General features: G+C 33.8%; 1 protein-coding gene and 1 long non-coding RNA gene across 2 annotated transcripts in view; one reads left to right on the forward strand and one right to left on the reverse strand.

Annotated features, from left to right (window-relative positions):
• Positions 1 to 19,214, forward strand: part of LOC127724473 (zinc finger C3H1 domain-containing protein-like) — an 87,256-nt gene that overhangs the window by 4,830 nt on the left and 63,212 nt on the right. Inside the window, exons 4-10 of the mRNA XM_052231440.1 lie at positions 2,763 to 3,043; positions 4,670 to 4,864; positions 6,210 to 6,596; positions 6,944 to 7,093; positions 7,656 to 7,739; positions 8,604 to 8,765; positions 9,687 to 9,976. Coding sequence (XP_052087400.1) covers positions 2,763 to 3,043; positions 4,670 to 4,864; positions 6,210 to 6,596; positions 6,944 to 7,093; positions 7,656 to 7,739; positions 8,604 to 8,765; positions 9,687 to 9,976 — 1,549 coding nt within the window. The remainder of the gene's footprint in view (positions 1 to 2,762; positions 3,044 to 4,669; positions 4,865 to 6,209; positions 6,597 to 6,943; positions 7,094 to 7,655; positions 7,740 to 8,603; positions 8,766 to 9,686; positions 9,977 to 19,214) is intronic.
• On the reverse strand, positions 14,891 to 18,702 carry LOC127724500 (uncharacterized). Its single transcript, XR_007992531.1, has 2 exons — positions 18,221 to 18,702; positions 14,891 to 15,494 (listed from the first exon to the last, which is right to left on the reverse strand). It is a non-coding gene; the product is annotated as an uncharacterized LOC127724500 (long non-coding RNA).

Raw genomic sequence — 19,214 nt, forward strand, 5'->3', positions numbered from 1 at the left:
AATTTTTGTGGTCGTATATTGGTATGACGTTGGCGTCGTCGTCGTCCGAAGACACATTTGTTTTCGCACTCTAACTTTAGTTTAAGTGAATGGATCTTTATGAAATTTTACCACAAGGTTCAATACCACAAAAGGAAGGTTGGGATTGATTTTGGGGGTTATGGTAATAACAGTAAAGGAATTAGGGGCCAAAAATAAGCATTTTTGTAACTTCCAGACATAACTTGTGTGTTAGTGTATGGATCTCTCTGACATTGTACCACAAGGTTCCATATCACTAAAGGAATGCTGGGATTGATTTTGGGGGTAATTGCCTCCAAATTTTAGGAATTAGGGGCCAAAAAAGGGGAAAAAAACAAGCATTTTTCTAGTTTCATGACAATAACTTGTGTGTAAGTGTATGGATCTTTCTGAAATTGTACTACAAGGTTCCATATCACAAAGGGAAAGCTGGGTTTGAGTTTGGGGGTAATTGCCCTAAACGTTTAGGAATTTGGGGCCAAAAAGGGGCCAAAAAACACATTTTTTTCTAGTTTCCAGACAATAACTTGTGTTCAAGTGTATGGATCTCTCTGAAATTGTACTGCAAGGTACCATACCACAAAGGGAAGGCTGGGATTGAGTTTGGGGGTAATGAATCATAATGGGGGTTCAAAAAATTTTGGGGGGGGATTTATTTTTTTTTCCTTTTTTTTCTTTTTTTCCTTTTTTGTTTCTTTTAAAATTTTCCATTTTAAGTTGGTTATTTCTGATTTATATTTAAAATCAAATAATAATGATATGGTAGGAGATACACACCAAACAGGATGTGTAAATTATTATATAATAAGTATTGTGCAATAGCAAGAAATTTTCAATTGCACAGTATTGCACAATAGCAAGAAATCTTCAATTGCACAGTATTGCGCAATAGCAAGAAATCTTCAATTGCACAGTATTGCGCAATAGCAAGAAATATCCAATAGCACAATATTGCGCAATAGCAAGAAATTGTCAATTGTACAGTATTGCGCAATAGCAAGAAATATTTAATAGCACAGGATTGTGCAAAAGAAGATACTTCCTATAAATTGCTTATTTCTTGACCAATATCAATGGGGTTTTATTCTTGATTTCATGGGGTTCTTTAATATGCTGAATCTAACCGTGTATTTAGTTTTTGGATTTTGGGCCCTGTTTTTAAATTGGTCCACATTGAGGTCCAAAGGGTCCAAAATTAAACTTTGTTTGATTTCATCAAAAATTGAATTATTGGGGTTCTTTGATATGCCGAATCTAACTGTGTATTTAGATTCTTAAATTTTGGTTCCGTTTTCAAATTGGTCTACATTAAGGTCCAAAGGGTCCAAAATTAAACTTAGGGTTAAAATTGAATTCTTAGGGTTCTTTGATATGCTGAATCTAAACATGTATTTAGATTTTTGATTATGGGCCCAGTTTTCAAGTTGGTCCAAATCGGGGTCCAAAATTAAACTTTGTTTGATTTCAACAAAAATTGAATATATGGGGTTCTTTGATATGCTAAATCTAACCATGTATTTAGATTTTTGATTTTTGGGCCCCGTTATCAACTTTGTCCACATTGAGGTCAAAAGGGTCCAAAATTAAACTTTGTTTGATTTCATCAAAAATTGAATTATTGGGGTTCTTTGATATGCCGAATCTAACCGTGTATTTAGATTCTTAATTTTTGGTTCCGTTTTCAAATTGGTCTACATTAAGGTCCAAAGGGTCCAAAATTAAACTTAGTTTGATTTTAACAAAAATTGAATTCTTAGGGTTCTTTGATATGCTGAATCTAAACATGTATTTAGATTTTTGATTATGGGCCCAGTTTTCAAGTTGGTCCAAATCGGGGTCCAAAATTAAACTTTGTTTGATTTCAACAAAAATTGAATATATGGGGTTCTTTGATATGCTGAATCTAACCATGTATTTAGATTTTTGATTTTTGGGCCCCGTTATCAACTTTGTCCACATTGAGGTCAAAAGGGTCCAAAATTAAACTTTGTTTGATTTCATCAAAAATTGAATTCTTGGGGTTCTTTGATATGCTGAATCTAACCATGTATTTAGATTTTGGATATTGGACCATAATAGGTGAATGTCCAATTTAAAATTTTTAAGTTCTTAGACCACATTCAATCTGTGTTAGAAACCTATGCTGTGTCAAATATTTAATCACAATCCAAATCCAAAGCTGTATCAAGCTTGAATGTTGTGTCCATACTTCCCCCAACTGTTCAGGGTTCGACCTCTGCGGTCGTATCAAGCTGCGCCCTGCGGAGCATTTTATTTTATTATTGGCCCAAAATTATGATATTTATAGTCAGAGTTCGTATATATCATACATTAACATACATCAAGAAAAAAAATGTTTATTTGTAAATATGAATTTTTAAGAATTATTTTCTGAAGATTTATAGAAATCAAATAGACTATACATAAAATTTGTCTTTAACAAAGTGATTGTGATAGCAGTGCACATATGCATCAACATTATCAGCTGCATAGATTATTCAATGTTCTAGACTCTTTGAAATTTTAACCTTTTGCTAACTTTACATCATTTTGTCTCTGGAGGAAAGTTGTCTCATTGGCAATAATTCCACATCTTAATTATATTTTAATATATTCGAATGAGATTTGTGGGTAAAAATAGATATCTCTGATGTTTTTTTTAGTTGCTGTCTCATTTTCACTTTTGTATACCCATCTTCTTTTTTCAAGTCAATTGTTGTACATGGATTATTTATAAATAGGAAGAGATGCTACACAGAGACCTGCAAGATCACGATATCAGTCACGGAGAGTCGTTAATCAAATATCACGTAGGCGCTCTAATGAGAGACGAAAGAAAAAAGAAAATGAAGAAGTTGATAGAAGAAGATATGGTGACGAGAGAAGAGACCATCAGAGACGAGATCGTGAAATCCAAAAAATTCTTACAATAGACGATCCTAAGGAACAAGTTCGACGTTTCTTGTTGATGTTAGGTGATCAGAAAGCGTTAGATAGTATTGACTTGGCTGGATACAGAAGGGTAAGTACTGGATTACCACTTTGGAGAGCCCATGAGGTCTGGACTCATGAAAATCTGTCTGGATTCTATATTTCTAAAAATCTGACAAGTCCAAAGATGCACCATGATTGTAAAATGTTGTATCCACTTAGCCCTGATGTTCTTTTTTTATGGAAGGGTCTAAAAATTGATCTAAATTTGATATCATTTCCTTGCTCTCTTTTGTTGTAGAAACTTGAATAATGAATAATTCAGCAATTCTTTATCTCACTGTTGGACTCGCCATGGCCAAAAATGTTTTAAAGAAGTATGGGGTTATATGATAGAATTTATAAATATACCAGTCCTTATGACATTGTTCTAGTTAGAATTAAAGGGGCACAGTTTTAAGACGAAGGGCACAAATTAGTGTGGTTTTTTGTCTGAAAAACGTGATCAAGTTTATGGATTTAAAGTAATAATTTAGAATAGTGTACTTTTGTTGTAAAACAGCTTTTTCAAGGAAATGAAATGATTTTTTTGCCCTTCTGAAAACAGAAATACATAGGGAGGTGTGCTGTGTTTCTATTTTCTTTAACCTAGTTCAGATATAAAAATAAGGATATGTGGTGTGATTGCCAATGAGACAACTATCCACCAAAGTTCAAATAAAGTGGACGTAAGCAATTATAGGCAACTGTACGGTCTTCAATAATGAGAAAAACCCATACTGTATAGTTGGCTATAAAAGGCCCCACATGAAAAATATGAAACAATTAAAAAAATTGAGAAAACTAACAGCCTAATTTGTAACAAAATAATTAATGAAAACAAATATGACACCTATGAACCAACGACAACCATTGAACTACAGGCTCCTGACTTGGGACAGGCACATAAAGAATGTAGCAGGTTAGACATGTTTGTGAGCGTTCAACCCTCCCCTAACCTGGGACAGTGGTGTAACAGCACAACATAAGAACAAACTATAAAAATCAGTTGAAAAAGGCTGAACTCATCAGATCGATACAAAGCAGAAAAACATCAAACATAAACATGATTGGACATGGCAGGGTATTTGTCCATCCCTCATCCCTAACAACAAAAAGGACACCAAGTACAGATCTGAGAGTACTTGCAGTTACTGACAGCTAGTTCAAAGCCAATAACAACTAATAAAAAAAATCATGTGTCTAAGACTAAAATATCAATCAGTACACATGGAACATCCACTGGATTTAGTGTAAAGACGTCATTAACAGTCAGAGAAAAACATGACCTTGTGCAATGGCAAGATACAGGTATAGACAAATTGTAGAGCCATGAATGTGCATATGTATATAAAAATAATATTTAGTTTGATTTTAATTTACTGATAACAAAATCAATATTAATACCAATAAAACAATATTCAAAGATCTAATTAAAGTGTTGAATTGGTAACCGTTTAGAATAAGTCTATTTAAAGGATTGATAAGTTTACCTGGTTCGTATCTAAATTTCCGGGCTCGGTAAACAACATCTAGTCTGTTTCTATAATATAAATTCTTAAACAGTGACATTTTTCTATGAATGAGGGTTGATCATGTGTTGATATTTAAAATATGTTTTCTCTTTGCCTTTTAATTGTATGAAATTCCACAATATTTTTCTTCAATTTCTTCAAAGGAGTCCACTAAGAGAAAAAGAGTTGATAGCAATGAAGGACAGGTTGTACCTCCAGTGTTACAGGATAATTATGAACCAGTAGAAATGGATATAGACAGTAACCCAGGCTCTCCATTAGATATTGGACAAGGAATGGAAGATTTGCAAGTGGACCAAGAATTCTTTAATTTTCCACAGCAGTCTCTAATGGTACCGGTATGTACTCACTTTAAAAAGATAAAATATTAAGTAAGAAAGTTTTATCTGTCAAGGTCTTATCTTTCTTCAATGATTAAGAGAGTATTGTAACCTCCATTAAAAAGTCATCAATCTGACCTATTTTTTTTGCTTCATTGATCATATTGAGGAACATCCAAGTTCATTTCACTGTAGTTTAACTTCACTTTGATAAATTTTTATTATAACATGGCCTGGGCCGTTATGTTCAAATTTTATCTCATGCCTTAGCGAGGGATAAAATTAAACAATATAACGACCCAGGCCATGTGAAAATGGTAATTTGAAAAACTGAAGCGAAGGTAAGATTGACGTGTGTATGGCTGTTCAATTTTACCCCCTGTAAGATAAAAGCTACAAATATCAAATCAATCTAAGGCTTGCATGAATTATTTCTTAAATAACCACTCGAAAAAATGTGTTCAATCCTTATAATATGTAACCCCAAATTTTTTTTTGTTAGCTACTATTTACTGTCAAATCCACAGTTGACATGTCATAACTAAGGAATGAGCAGCCATGTTGACTTGCTGAAATCCATGAATGTGCGAATGATGCAATAGAATAGAAAATGAAACAACACCTACCTCAAAACTTCATTTTATTGCGATTTTATACGAATTTAGAGCTGAATAATCATCAGCTTGAGAGTTTTCATTCGCATGACATAAATGCGGCAAGATAATTCATGAAAAATCGCAGAATTTTATTTTATTTTGATTTTATACATTTTTAAGATCTTATGCATTAATTCTTTTTGTTAAGCATTAGAGTAGGAATAACGGTTGTGTAGTTTCTTTTTCAATTTCAATTTGAACACAACGAAATCAACATAGTGTTTGTACATAGGTTACAATACATGTGGATTTACTTGGGAGGTAAATAGTAACAGCAATTTATAATATGTGCATCTCTGAGTCTGTGCTAAGTATGGATATATCTGGAATTTTATCACCCTGTTGTTTACAAAGCAAAAGAAGCATGTCATATTAGAATAATTCTTATCAAACAGTTTAATGGCAGGTTTAATGCCCCCCATTTATATAGTGTTATTTTCATTGTAAATGTAGAAACATTGTAGAAACTAGTTTGTAATTTACAGATAAAAATGGCTTGAATACAGAAACATAACAATAAACTGTTAATACCCCAAGCCTTAATAATCATGCAATCTTTAAAAATCTACAACCTGCTTATTAAGGACATCTGTTTTTTCCTATCAATTTTTTTTTTTAGATCTGTTTGAAAAAATTACATCTGGTCAAATATAATAATCTGTATCCAAAAACTTTGTCAGCAACTGTAAGATTTTATACATTTTCAGAGTTATTATATACCAGATCCCTCCTTTCAAACATATGGATGGATGGACCACAATAGACAGATTCCGTTCCTGGAGACCGCTCCTGTGATGCCTATGGAACCCCAACCACCCCCACTGCCGCCACCTTTGCCATCAGACTGGCCACCACCACCGCCGCCACCAGAGGAACCTCCACCACTACCACCAGAAGAATTCCCACCACTGCCACCAGAGCCTCCACCAGGGTATCTACTACCTCCACCCCCACCACCTGGGCTTCCAATACCCCCACCCCCACCAGAAGAAGAAGATGAAGTGGCTGATGATGAGGAGGCACTATTAAGGGCCAAGCTGTTACAGTCCATGGCTAACAGGAAAATACAGATGGTTAGAGCAATGAATGAAGACGTAAGTGACAAAGTAGAACAAAATGTTTGGTGCCGCGTCCAGTTAATATTTCTACATTAACCTATTATACACTTGAAGCTTAAAGCCACATGTATGAAAGCTTAATAGGGATGAGTATATAGGGAGTTATACAAACAGAGAAATAAAAAACACAATTTTTTACTTTTTTTGGTAGAAATTTAGAAGTTTTGTTTAAATAATCTGAAGTTATTTTTCTTTTTTTAACTATGAGGAAATATTATCTTAGGTAAAAACATGTAATTTACAAGGAAAAAATAATGGCAAAAAACAAATAAAATGTATTGTGGCAAAATATCCAAACCAGTGATTTAATCTATTCTTCACAGTCATTAGGCACAATGTCAGGAAGGTCTTCCCCATCAACACCACATGCCCAATCACCAAACCCACGAGTCCAGTCACCAAGCCCACGGGTTCAGTCACCAGTACCAAGTGATGTTGTCAAACCAAGAACAGTTGAGATTACAAGGATAAAGGTCAGTTTTAAAAGTTAAAGAAGAAGAGAGAAAGAACTCATATTGATGTGTCTTTTTTCTGTTTTAAAGACTATCATGGGTAACTAGTAGGATATTACAGCATTGTAATTTCATTCACTTACATTCTTGTTAGATATTTTAAACAGCTTATTTAAATATGAGTTTTCCTTACTGAACTTTTTTAAATGCATGTATAATCAATATTAGAGTGATTATAAAACAATTTCTTATTTGATCTTTCTTATGTGTGTGTCTGTTTGATTATTTTGTAATTCTTTGTTTTTTATATTTCAATGTATTTCATGAGGGACTCAGGGAAAATTAGTTTTATGGCTAACTATGTAACCCTATTTAAATAAAGAATTATTATTATTATTATTGTTATATTAATCTAAATATCTGTGGCAATTTTCATAAAAAAATCTTCTGATAAAAGAAGAAATCCATATTAAGTTATGTAACATTTCAGTGTAATTATCAATCAATTTTTGAGAGAAGAACTTTTAAATTGTATAAATAGAAATTAGAATTAAGTATAATTATCCCTAGTTTATTTTAACAGGTACCAATACATAAACCAATCATAATAAATCCTAATGAAGATACCTCTAGTGAGGAGGAGGAAGAAGAGGAAGAAGAACAGGAGGTATTATAATGTACATTAATGTCTTGTCAGTTGGTGTTGATGAAAAAATGGAATCAGATATGGCATAAATATTTATATAAGGGGATATGGTATGATTACTAATGAGACAATTATCCACCCGATGATACCTAATGCATGGATGTGAGCAACTATAGGTCAACATACTGCCTTCAACAATGAGCAAAACCCATACTGATTAGTAAGCTGTAAAAGGCTCTGGAAAGACAAAACGTAGAACAATTCAAACTTTTGCCTGATTTATGATAAAAGCAGTAATCGAAAAAAATAAAAATGTGTTTGATTTCCATAAACTGGATAAAGAAAGGGAAGATACGATAGATCTCTAAAGTCATGTCACCTCTAAAGTCATGTCATATCTAAAGTCATGTCATCTCCAAGGTCATGTCATCTATAAAGTCATGTCATCTCTAAGGTCATTTCATCTCTTAAGTCAGTTAAGTTTATTCAGTGGTATTTCTTAAATTGGAGTAAGGACACTTAATACCAATATTGAAATAAGAAAATCAAATTAGAAAATCACATATCTGTATTAAATCAACTTTTTTTAATATAACATAGTGTTTCTGAGGCAGTTTGATGTCTTACTTTGATTGGATAATGGTTTTTTTTGTTTGTTTAAATTTGTTTATTTTTCTTTGAATATTGTTATATTTTCACTGTCATCTTTATTTTATTGTTAAAGTATTGTAGATCTACATGTAAAATTAACTGTTTTTGTTGTTGCAGTTTCTCAATTTTTAGATTTTTTATTACAATTATAATTGTTCAATTGCATGGTCTTCAAAGTAACTATGTTTCTGTCAGTTACCTTAAATGGATGATGATATTTGTATTATTTTTCAGGCCTATGAACCAGGACAAGACCCTTATGAAGCATCATTTGTAGCTCAAGGTCAGATGACAGGGGTCTCTCTAGTACAGCCTCAACGAAAACCACAATTTCAGGCCAGTGATTTTATTGGAGGTTTAGATTCATTTCTAAAGGAAGCAAGGAGAAATTCTGAGGTAGAAATTGATCTTGATTTTTGTGCCCCTGTCGTAGTGGCTGGAGCAGATAGTGTTACCCCAGTGTTTTCCATAGAATATTTTTTAAGGATAAGAGATTGAATGAAAAGATGATATATGGTGATCATAAACGGTGGCAGATTCAGGTGGTGTTGAGGGCCTACACCCCCTTTGATATCCCCCCCCCCCCCCCCCAAAAAAAAAAAGTATCATGTTTTTTGAGATGTATAAATTTTTAGTATAAAATCTTCTCAGAACATTTTTGCCTCACAGTATATATTCAATTATCCTGAATTATGTTCCCCCTTTGTAAAATCCTGATAAATTTGGGGTGGATTGGGGCTTATATAGAGTAATAAAGAATTTCAAATGTTAAAGGATGGGGGTATAAATTAATGCATGGGTGGCCCACCATGCACACAGACTCTAGGGAAAACACTGGTTTCCCCGTATCGATCCTTTGGTACAACAATTGTTCTGACCTTTTACATTATTCCTGTACCCTGTAGATCTTTCATTCTGCTGCCATTTATGTCATACCATCCCATTGAGCCCTTGAATAAATTCAGTAAATTAATGTTTTCACAGCAATTTGCTAAGTAAAGTACCCTATCCTAATTACTATGGACCTATTTTGCTTGTAAATTTCTCCTTTTATTTTAAAGATAATATTTTGATCATGTTTATATATTATATTTGTGTAATATATTACGTTTTGAATTACTATTAGCATGTTTCTGCAACTCTCATAGTTTTTACTGTAAATTCTGAAATTATTGCGAGGGTTTTAATAATGTGAATTATGCAACGAGATGAGTACATCACAATAATTAATCTCACATTTCTGTCCTTTCTTCAAAAATCGCAATAATTTCTGAATTTACAGTACTTTTTGGATAAACTTATTGTACTGTATTACAGCTTCAGGAGTTTAAGAGCCAAAATAATAGAATGCAGGTAGATCCAAAGACAGTAACCAGAGAAATTCAGAAAAAGATGAATCCCAAACCAGTTAGCAGAGAAATTCAGAAAAAGATAGACCCAAAACCAGGGGGCAAAGAAATTCAGAAAAAAGTTGATCCAAAAGCAACCAACAGAGAAATCAAGAAACTGAGTCCAAAACCAGATGGTAGAGACATACAATTTGTTGATCCTATGCAATCAGAGAAAACCATAATTAAACAGTTTGAAGATGATATTGTTAAACAGAGGTAGGAAAATATATTTGTAGTAGTTTTATCCAAGCTATTTTTTTTTTTTAAATACTGTAAACTAACTATTTTTGCTGATACTCTATTTCGCAATTAGCCCTTTGTAACTGACTTTGAAGCAATTTATTTTTTCGGAATTTTCTAATTTCCATGAAATATTTATAATAAGGAAATTTCAAGTTATATTTATTCAGGAAGATTTATATTCACGTTATTTTTATAGTAATAATAATAATCGTGAAATTAGTTGGTTTCCAGTATGTTGTGTTGGAAAATATTTGACAGTTGTTATATAAAGTTAGATAATAAATGCTTGTTTTCATGCAGCATGACCCCACTGATTCATGTTGACAAGGGAAACTTGGAATAAAGTGCATAGTGTTCTCATAGACATGTACACCATATCTATTTTTAATCATATTTCTGTTGCATGCTAGGAAAAGGAACTGAAGGAAAAAATCCCATCTAAACCTGATAAAAAAATAATATATGTCTGATATAAAATAGTTATTTTATAGCTCAAAAATGGTAAGAACTGCACTGTCCGTCCATCTGTACCGCTTCAGGTTAAAGTTTTTGGTCAAGGTAGTTTTTGATGAAGTTGAAATCCAATCAACTTGAAACTGAGTACACATGTTCCCTATGATATGATCTTTCTAATTTTAATGTCAAATTAGAGTTTTGACCCCAATTTCACGGTCCACTCAACATAGAAAATGATAGCGCCGTAGCGGAGGGGGCATTAAGTTTTACCCTTGTCCGTCTGTCTGTCCGTACATACGTCCGTCCGTACGTCCCAAAATTGGTTTCCGTTCTCTAACTTTAGATTGCCTCTACCAAATGTTATTGTCGAGCCTGCGACTTTTGTCGCAGAAAGCTCGACATAGGGATAGTGATCCGGCGGCGGCGACGGCTACGGCGGCGGCGGCGGCGTTAGCTAACTTCTTAAAAGCTTTATATTTTAGAAGGTGGAAGGTCTGGATGCTTCATACTTTGTATATGGATGCCTCATGTTACGAAGTTTCTGCAGTCACATGTCCAATGTCCTTGACCTCATTTTCATGGTTCAGTGACTACTTGAAAAAAAAGTTAAGATTTTTTGTAATGTTAGATTCTCTCTTATTATAAGTAATAGGATAACTATATTTGGTATGTGCGTACCTTGCAAGGTCCTCATGCCCGTCAGACAGTTTTCACTTGACCTCGACCTCATTTCATGGATCAGTGAACAAGGTTAAGTTTTGGTGGTCAAGTCCATATCTCAGATACTATAAGCAATAGGTCTAGTGTATTCGGTGTATGGAAGGACTGTAAGGTGTACATGTCCAACTGGCAGGTGTCATCCGACCTTGACCTCATTTTCATGGTTCAGTGGTTATAGTTAAGTTTTTGTGTTTTGGTCTGTTTTTCTTATACTGTATGCCATAGGTCTACTATATTTGGTGTATGGAATGATTGTAAGGTGTACATGTCTAGCGGGCAGGTGTCATCTGACCTTGACCTCATTTTCATGGTTCAGTGGTCAAAGTTAAGTTTTTGAGTTTTGGTCTTTTTTTCTAGTACTATATGCAATAGTTCAACTATATTTGGTATGTGCGTACCTTGCAAGGTCCTCATGCCCGTCAGACAGTTTTCACTTGACCTCGACCTCATTTCATGGATCAGTGAACAAGGTTAAGTTTTGGTGGTCAAGTCCATATCTCAGATACTATAAGCAATAGGTCTAGTATATTCGGTGTATGGAAGGACTGTAAGGTGTACATGTCCAACTGGCAGGTGTCATCTGACCTTGACCTCATTTTCATGGTTCAGTGGTTATAGTTAAGTTTTTGTGTTTTGGTTTGTTTTTCTTATACTGTATGCCATAGGTCTACTATATTTGGTGTATGGAATGATTGTAAGGTGTACATGTCTAGCGGGCAGGTGTCATCTGACCTTGACCTCATTTTCATGGTTCAGTGGTCAAAGTTAAGTTTTTTGAGTTTTGGTCCTTTTTTCTAATACTATATGCAATAGTTCAACTATATTTGGTGTATGGAAATATTTTATGATCTATTTGGCAGTCACACAGGTTTTATTTGACCTTGACCTCATTTTCAAGGTTCATTGCTCAGTGTTAAGTTTTTGTGTTTTGGTCTGTTTTTCTTAAACTATAAGCAATAGGTCAATTATATTTGTTGTATGGAAGAATTGGTAGCTGTACATGCCTGCCTAGCATGGTTCATCTGACCTTGACCTCATTTTCATGGTTCATTGGTCAATGTTTAGTTTACTTGGTTAATGTTAAGTTTATGTGACAGTTGTAATAAAGCTTTATATTTAGGACTATCAACATAATACCAATGATTAGTAAAGAAGGCGAGACATTTCAGCGTGTGCACTCTTGTGAAACTTATCCCCAATGCTTATTACCACAAAACACAGATTGAGTTTGAATGTTGGTGGCTTTACTTTTACTGTTCCAGAGTTATGCCTCTTTACAAATGGAAAAATTGCTGAATTTTTCATTCTGTTCTCCAACTTTAGTTTGCCTCAACCAAATGTTATGAAACATATCCACAATGCTTATTACCACAAAACACATATCAAGTTTGAATTTTGGTGGCGTCACTTTTACCGTTCTAGAGTTATGCCCCTTTACAAATGAAAAAATTGCTGTTTTTTAGCTCACCGGGCCCAAAGGGCCCTATGTCAGCTTATGCCATCACTTGGCGTCCGACGTCGTCAGTCGTCTGTCGTCGTAAACTATTTCAAAAATCTTCTCCTCTGAAACACCTGGGCCAAATACCTTCAAACTTTAACTAAATGTTCCTTAGGGTATCTTGTTTATAAATTGTATCCGAAGTTTTGATCCATCAAAAAACATGGCCGCCATGGCTAAAAATAGAACATAGGGGTCAAATGCAGTTTTTATACGACCGCAAAAATTAAAAATTTTTTGGTCGTATATTGGTATGACGTTGGCGTCGTCGTCGTCGTCGTCGTCCGGCGTCGTCTGGCGTCGTCCGAAGACACATTGGTTTTCGCACTCTAACTTTAGTTTAAGTGAATGGATCTCCATGAAATTTCACCATAAGGTTCAATACCACGAAAGGAAGGTTGGGATTGATTTTGGGGGTTATGGTACCAACAGTTAAGGAATTAGGGGCCAAAAAGGGGCCAAAAATAAGCATTTTTGTAATTTTCAGACAATAACTTGTGTGTAAGTGTATAGATCTCTCTGACATTGTACCACAAGGTTCCATATCACAAAGGGAAGGCTGTAATTGATTTTGGGGGTAATTGCCTCAAAATTTTAGGAATTAGGGGCCAAAAAAGGGGCAAAAAACAAGCATTTTTCTAGTTTCATGACAATAACTTGTGTGTAAGTGTTTGGATATTTCTGAAATTGTACTACAAGGTTCCATATCACAAAGGGAAAGCTTGAATTGAGTTTGGGGGTAATTGCCTGAAACGTTTAGGAATTGGGGGCCAAAAAGGGGCCAAAAATAAGCATTTTTCTAGTTTCCAGACAATAACTTGTGTTCAAGTGTATGGATCTCTCTGAAATTGTACTGCAAGGTACCATACCACAAAGGGAAGGCTGGGATTGAGTTTGGGGGTGATGAATCATAAGGGGGTTCAAAAAATTTGGAGGGGGGAGATTTTTTTTTTTTTTTTTTTTCTTTTTTTCCTTTTTTTTTTCTTTTAAAATTTTCCATTTTAAGTTGATTATTTCTGATTTATATTTAAAAGCAAATAATAATGATATGGTAGGAGATACACACCAAACAGGATGTGTAAATTATTATATAATAAGTATTGTGCAATAGCAAGAAATTTTCAATTGCACAGTATTGCACAATAGCAAGAAATCTTCAATTGCACAGTATTGCGCAATAGCAAGAAATCTTCAATTGCACAGTATTGCGCAATAGCAAGAAATATCCAATAGCACAATATTGCGCAATAGCAAGAAATTGTCAATTGTACAGTATTGCGCAATAGCAAGAAATATTCAATTGCACAGTGTTGTGCAAAAGAAGATACTTCGTATAAATTGCTTATTTCTTGATCAATTTCAATGGGGTTTTATTCTTGAATTCTTGGGGTTCTTTAATATGCTGAATCTAACCGTGTATTAAGTTTTTGGATTTTGGGCCCCGTTTTTAAATTGGTCCACATTGAGGTCCAAAGGGTCCAAAATTTAACTTTGTTTGATTTCATCAAAAATTGAATTATTGGGGTTCTTTGATATGCCGAATCTAACCGTGTATTTAGATTTTTAATTTGGGGTCCCGTTTTTTAAATTGGTCTACATTAAGGTCCAAAGGGTCCAAAATTAAACTTAATTTGATTTTAACAAAAATTGAATTCTTGGGGTTCTTTGATATGCTGAATCTAAACATGTGTTTAGATTTTTGATTATGGGCCCAGTTTTCAAGTTGGTCCAAGTTGGGGTCCAAAATTAAACTTTGTTTGATTTCAACAAAAATTGAATATATGGGGTTATTTGATATGCAAAATCTAAACATGTATTTAGATTTTAGATTTTTGGCCCAGTTTTCAAGTTGGTCCAAATTGGGGTCCAAAATTAAACTTTGTTTGATTTCAACAAAAATTGAATATATGGGGTTCTTTGATATGCTGAATCTTACCATGTATTTAGATTTTTTATTTGTGGGCCTGCTATCAAATTGGTTCATATTGAGGTCAAAAGGGTCCAAAATTAAACTTTGTTTGATTTCATAAAAAATTGAATTATTGGGGTTCTTTGATATGCCAAATCTAACTGTGTATTTAGATTTTTAATTTTGGGTCCTGTTTTTTAAATTGGTCTACATTAAGGTCCAAAGGGTCCAAAATTAAACTTAGTTTGATTTTAACAAAAATTGAATTTTTGGGGTTCTTTGATATGCTGAATCTAAACATGTGTTTAGATTTTTAATTATGGGACCAGTTTTCAAGTTGGTCCAAGTTGGGGTCCAAAATTAAACTTTGTTTGATTTCAACAAAAATTGAATATATGGGGTTCTTTGATATGCTGAATCTTACCATGTATTTAGATTTTTTATTTGTGGGCCCGCTATCAAATTGGTTCATATTGAGGTAAAAAGGGTCCAAAATTAAACTTTGTTTGATTTCATCAAAAATTGAATAATTGGGGTTCTTTGATATGCCAAATCTAACCGTGTTTTTAGATTTTTAATTTTGGGTCCCGTTTTTTAAATTTGTCTACATTAAGGTCCAAAGGGTCCAAAATTAAACTTAGTTTGATTTTAACAAAAATTGAATTCTTCGGGTACTTTGATATGCTGAATCTAAACATGTGTTTAGATTTTTGATTATGGGACCAGTTTTCAAGTTTGTCCAAGTTGGGGTCCAAAATTAAACTTTGTTTGATTTCAACAAAAATTGAATATATGGGGTTCTTTGATATGCTGAATCTAACCATGTATTTTGATTTTGGACATTGGACCATAATAGGTAAATTAAAAAAATTGAAGTTCTTAGACCACATTCTTTCTGTGTCAGAAACCTATGCTGTGTCAAATATTTAATCACAATCCAAATTCAGAGCTGTATCAAGCTTGAATGTTGTGTCCATACTTGCCCCAACTGTTCAGGGTTCGACCTCTGCGGTCGTATCAAGCTGCGCCCAGCGAAGCATTTTATTGGCTTATATTTCAAAAACTAAAGCTTTTAGAGCAAATCTGACACGGGGTAAAATTGTTCAATTGGTCAAGATCTATCAGCTCTGAAATTATCAGATGAATCGAACAACCCATTGTTGGGTTGCTGCCACCGAATTGGTAGTTTTAACAAAATTTTGCAGTTTTTTGTTATTATTTTGAATATTATTATAGATATATATAAACTGTAAGCAGCAATAATGTTCAGCAAAGTAAGATCTACAAAAAAGTTAATATGACCATAATTGTCAATTGACCCCTTAAGAAGTTATTGCTCTTTAAAGACAATTTTACACAATTTGTTCATCAAGTTTGCTAACATTTAAAAATCTTCTCCTCTGAAACTACTGGGCCAATTACCTTCAAACTTTAACTAAATGTTCCTTAGGGTATCTTGTTTATAAACTGTATCGGAAGTTTGTTTCCATTGACAAACATGGCCGCCATGGCTAAAAATAGAACATAAGGGTCAAATGCAGTTTTTATACGACCGCAAAAATTAAAAATTTTTTGGTCGTATATTGGTATGACGTTGGCGTCGTCGTCGTCCGGCGTCGTCGTCGTCGTCCGGCGTCGTCCGAAGACACATTGGTTTTCGCACTCTAACTTTAGTTTAAGTGAATGGATCTCCATGAAATTTTACCATAAGGTTCAATACCACGAAAGGAAGGTTGGGATTGATTTTGGGGGTTATGGTACCAACAGTTAAGGAATTAGGGGCCAAAAAGGGGCCAAAAATAAGCATTTTTGTAACTTCCAGACAATTACTTGTGTGTAAGTGTATGGATCTATCTGACATTGTACCACAAGGTTCCATATCACAAAGGAAAGGCTGTAATTGATTTTGGGGGTAATTGCCTCAAAATTTTAGGAATTAGGGGCCAAAAAAGGGGCAAAAAACAAGCATTTTTCTAGTTTCATGACAATAACTTGTGTGTAAGTGTTTGGATATTTCTGAAATTGTACTACAAGGTTCCATATCACAAAGGGAAAGCTGGAATTGAGTTTGGGGGTAATTGCCCGAAACGTTTAGGAATTGGGGGCCAAAAAGGGGCCAAAAATAAGCATTTTTCTAGTTTCCAGACAATAAGTTGTGTTCAAGTGTATGGATCTCTCTGAAATTGTACTGCAAGGTACCATACCACAAAGGGAAGGCTGGGATTGAGTTTGGGGGTGATGAATCATAAGGGGGTTCAAAAAATTTGGGGGGGGGATTTGTTTTTTTCTTTTTTTTTCTTTTTTTCCTTTTTTTTTTCTTTTAAAATTTTCCATTTTAAGTTGGTTATTTCTGATTAATATTTAAAAGCAAATAATAATGATATGGTAGGAGATACACACCAAACAGGATGTGTAAATTATTATCTAATAAGTATTGTGCAATAGCAAGAAATTTTCAATTGCACAGTATTGCACAATAGCAAGAAATCTTCAATTGCACAGTATTGCGCAATAGCAAGAAATCTTCAATTGCACAGTATTGCGCAATAGCAAGAAATATCCAATAGCACAATATTGCGCAATAGCAAGAAATTGTCAATTGTACAGTATTGCGCAATAGCAAGAAATATTCAATTGCACAGTATTGTGCAAAAGAAGATACTTCGTATAAATTGCTTATTTCTTGATCAATTTCAATGGGGTTTTATTCTTGAAATCTTGGGGTTCTTTAATATGCTGAATCTTACAGTGTATTAAGTTTTTGGATTTTGGGCCCCGTTTTTAAATTGGTCCACATTGAGGTCCAAAGGGTCCAAAATTTAACTTTGTTTGATTTCATCAAAAATTGAATTATTGGGGTTCTTTGATATGCTGAATCTAACCGTGTATTTAGATTCTTAATTTTTGGTTCCGTTTTCAAATTGGTCTACATTAAGGTCCAAAGGGTCCAAAATTAAACTTAGTTTGATTTTAACAAAAATTGAATTTTTAGGGTTCTTTGATATGCTGAATCTAAACATGTATTTAGATTTTTGATTATGGGCCCAGTTTTCAAGTTGGTCCAAATCGGGGTCCAAAATTAAACTTTGTTTGATTTCAACAAAAATTGAATATATGGGGTTCTTTGATATGCTGAATCTAACCATGTATTTAGATTTTTGATTTTTGGGCCCTGTTATCAACTTTGTCCACATTGAGGTCAAAAGGGTCCAAAATTTAACTTTGTTTGATTTCATCAAAAATTGAATTATTGGGGTTCTTTGATATGCCGAATCTAACCGTGTATTTAGATTCTTAATTTTTGGTTCCGTTTTCAAATTGGTCTACATTAAGGTCCAAAGGGTCCAAAATTAAACTTAGTTTGATTTTAACAAAAATTGAATTTTTAGGGTTCTTTGATATGCTGAATCTAAACATGTATTTAGATTTTTGATTATGGGCCCAGTTTTCAAGTTGGTCCAAATCGGGGTCCAAAATTAAACTTTGTTTGATTTCATCAAAAATTGAATTCTTGGGGTTCTTTGATATGCTGAATCTAACCATGTATTTAGATTTTGGATATTGGACCATAATAGGTGAATGTCCAATTTAAAATTTTTAAGTTCTTAGACCACATTCATTCTGTGTCAGAAACCTATGCTGTGTCAAATATTTAATTACAATCCAAATTCAGAGCTGTATCAAGCTTGAATGTTGTGTCCATACTTGCCCCAACTGTTCAGGGTTCGACCTCTGCGGTCGTATCAAGCTGCGCCCTGCGGAGCATTTTATTGGCTTATATCTCAAAAACTAAATCTTTTAGAGCAAATGTGACATGGGGTAAAATTATTCAATTGGTCAAGATCTATCAGCTCTGAAATTATCAGATGAATCGAACAACCCATTGTTGGGTTGCTGCCACCGAATTGGTAGTTTTAACAAAATTTTGCAGTTTTTTGTTATTATTTTGAATATTATTATAGATATACATAAACTGTAAGCAGCAATAATGTTCAGCAAAGTAAGATCTACAAAAAAGTTAATATGACCAAAATTGTCAATTGACCCCTTAAGGAGTTATTGCCCTTTAAAGACAATTTTACACAATTTGTTCATCAAGTTTGCTAACATTTAAAAATCTTCTCAGGTGAGCGATTCAGGCTCTTGAGAGCCTCTTGTTTTGTTTCCGTTCTCTAACTTGAGTTTGCCTCAACCAAATGTTATAAAACTTATCCACAATGTTTATTACCACAGATCAAGTTTGAAAGTGGTGTCACTTTCACTGTTCTAAAGTTATGCCTCTGTACAAATGGAAAAATTGCTGAAATATTAGTTTTTGTTCTCTAACTTTAGTTTGCCTCGACCATATGTTATGAAACTTATGCACAATGCTAATTACCACAATACACAGATCAAGTTTGAATTTTGTTGGTGTCACTTTTACCGTTCTAGAGTTATACCCCTTTACAAATCTCAAAATTGCTGAAATATTTGTTTCTGTTCTCTAACTTTAGTTTGCCTCAACCAAAGGTTATGAAACTTATGCACAATGCTAATTACCACAAAACACAGATAAAGATTGAATTTTGGTGGTGTCACTTCTACTGTTTTAGAATTATGCCCCTTTAGAAATGGAAAAATGGCTGAAT

This window comes from Mytilus californianus, unplaced genomic scaffold (genome assembly GCF_021869535.1).
Source record: "Mytilus californianus isolate M0D057914Y unplaced genomic scaffold, xbMytCali1.0.p SCAF_14, whole genome shotgun sequence".
NCBI classification, from domain to species: domain Eukaryota; kingdom Metazoa; phylum Mollusca; class Bivalvia; order Mytilida; family Mytilidae; genus Mytilus; species Mytilus californianus.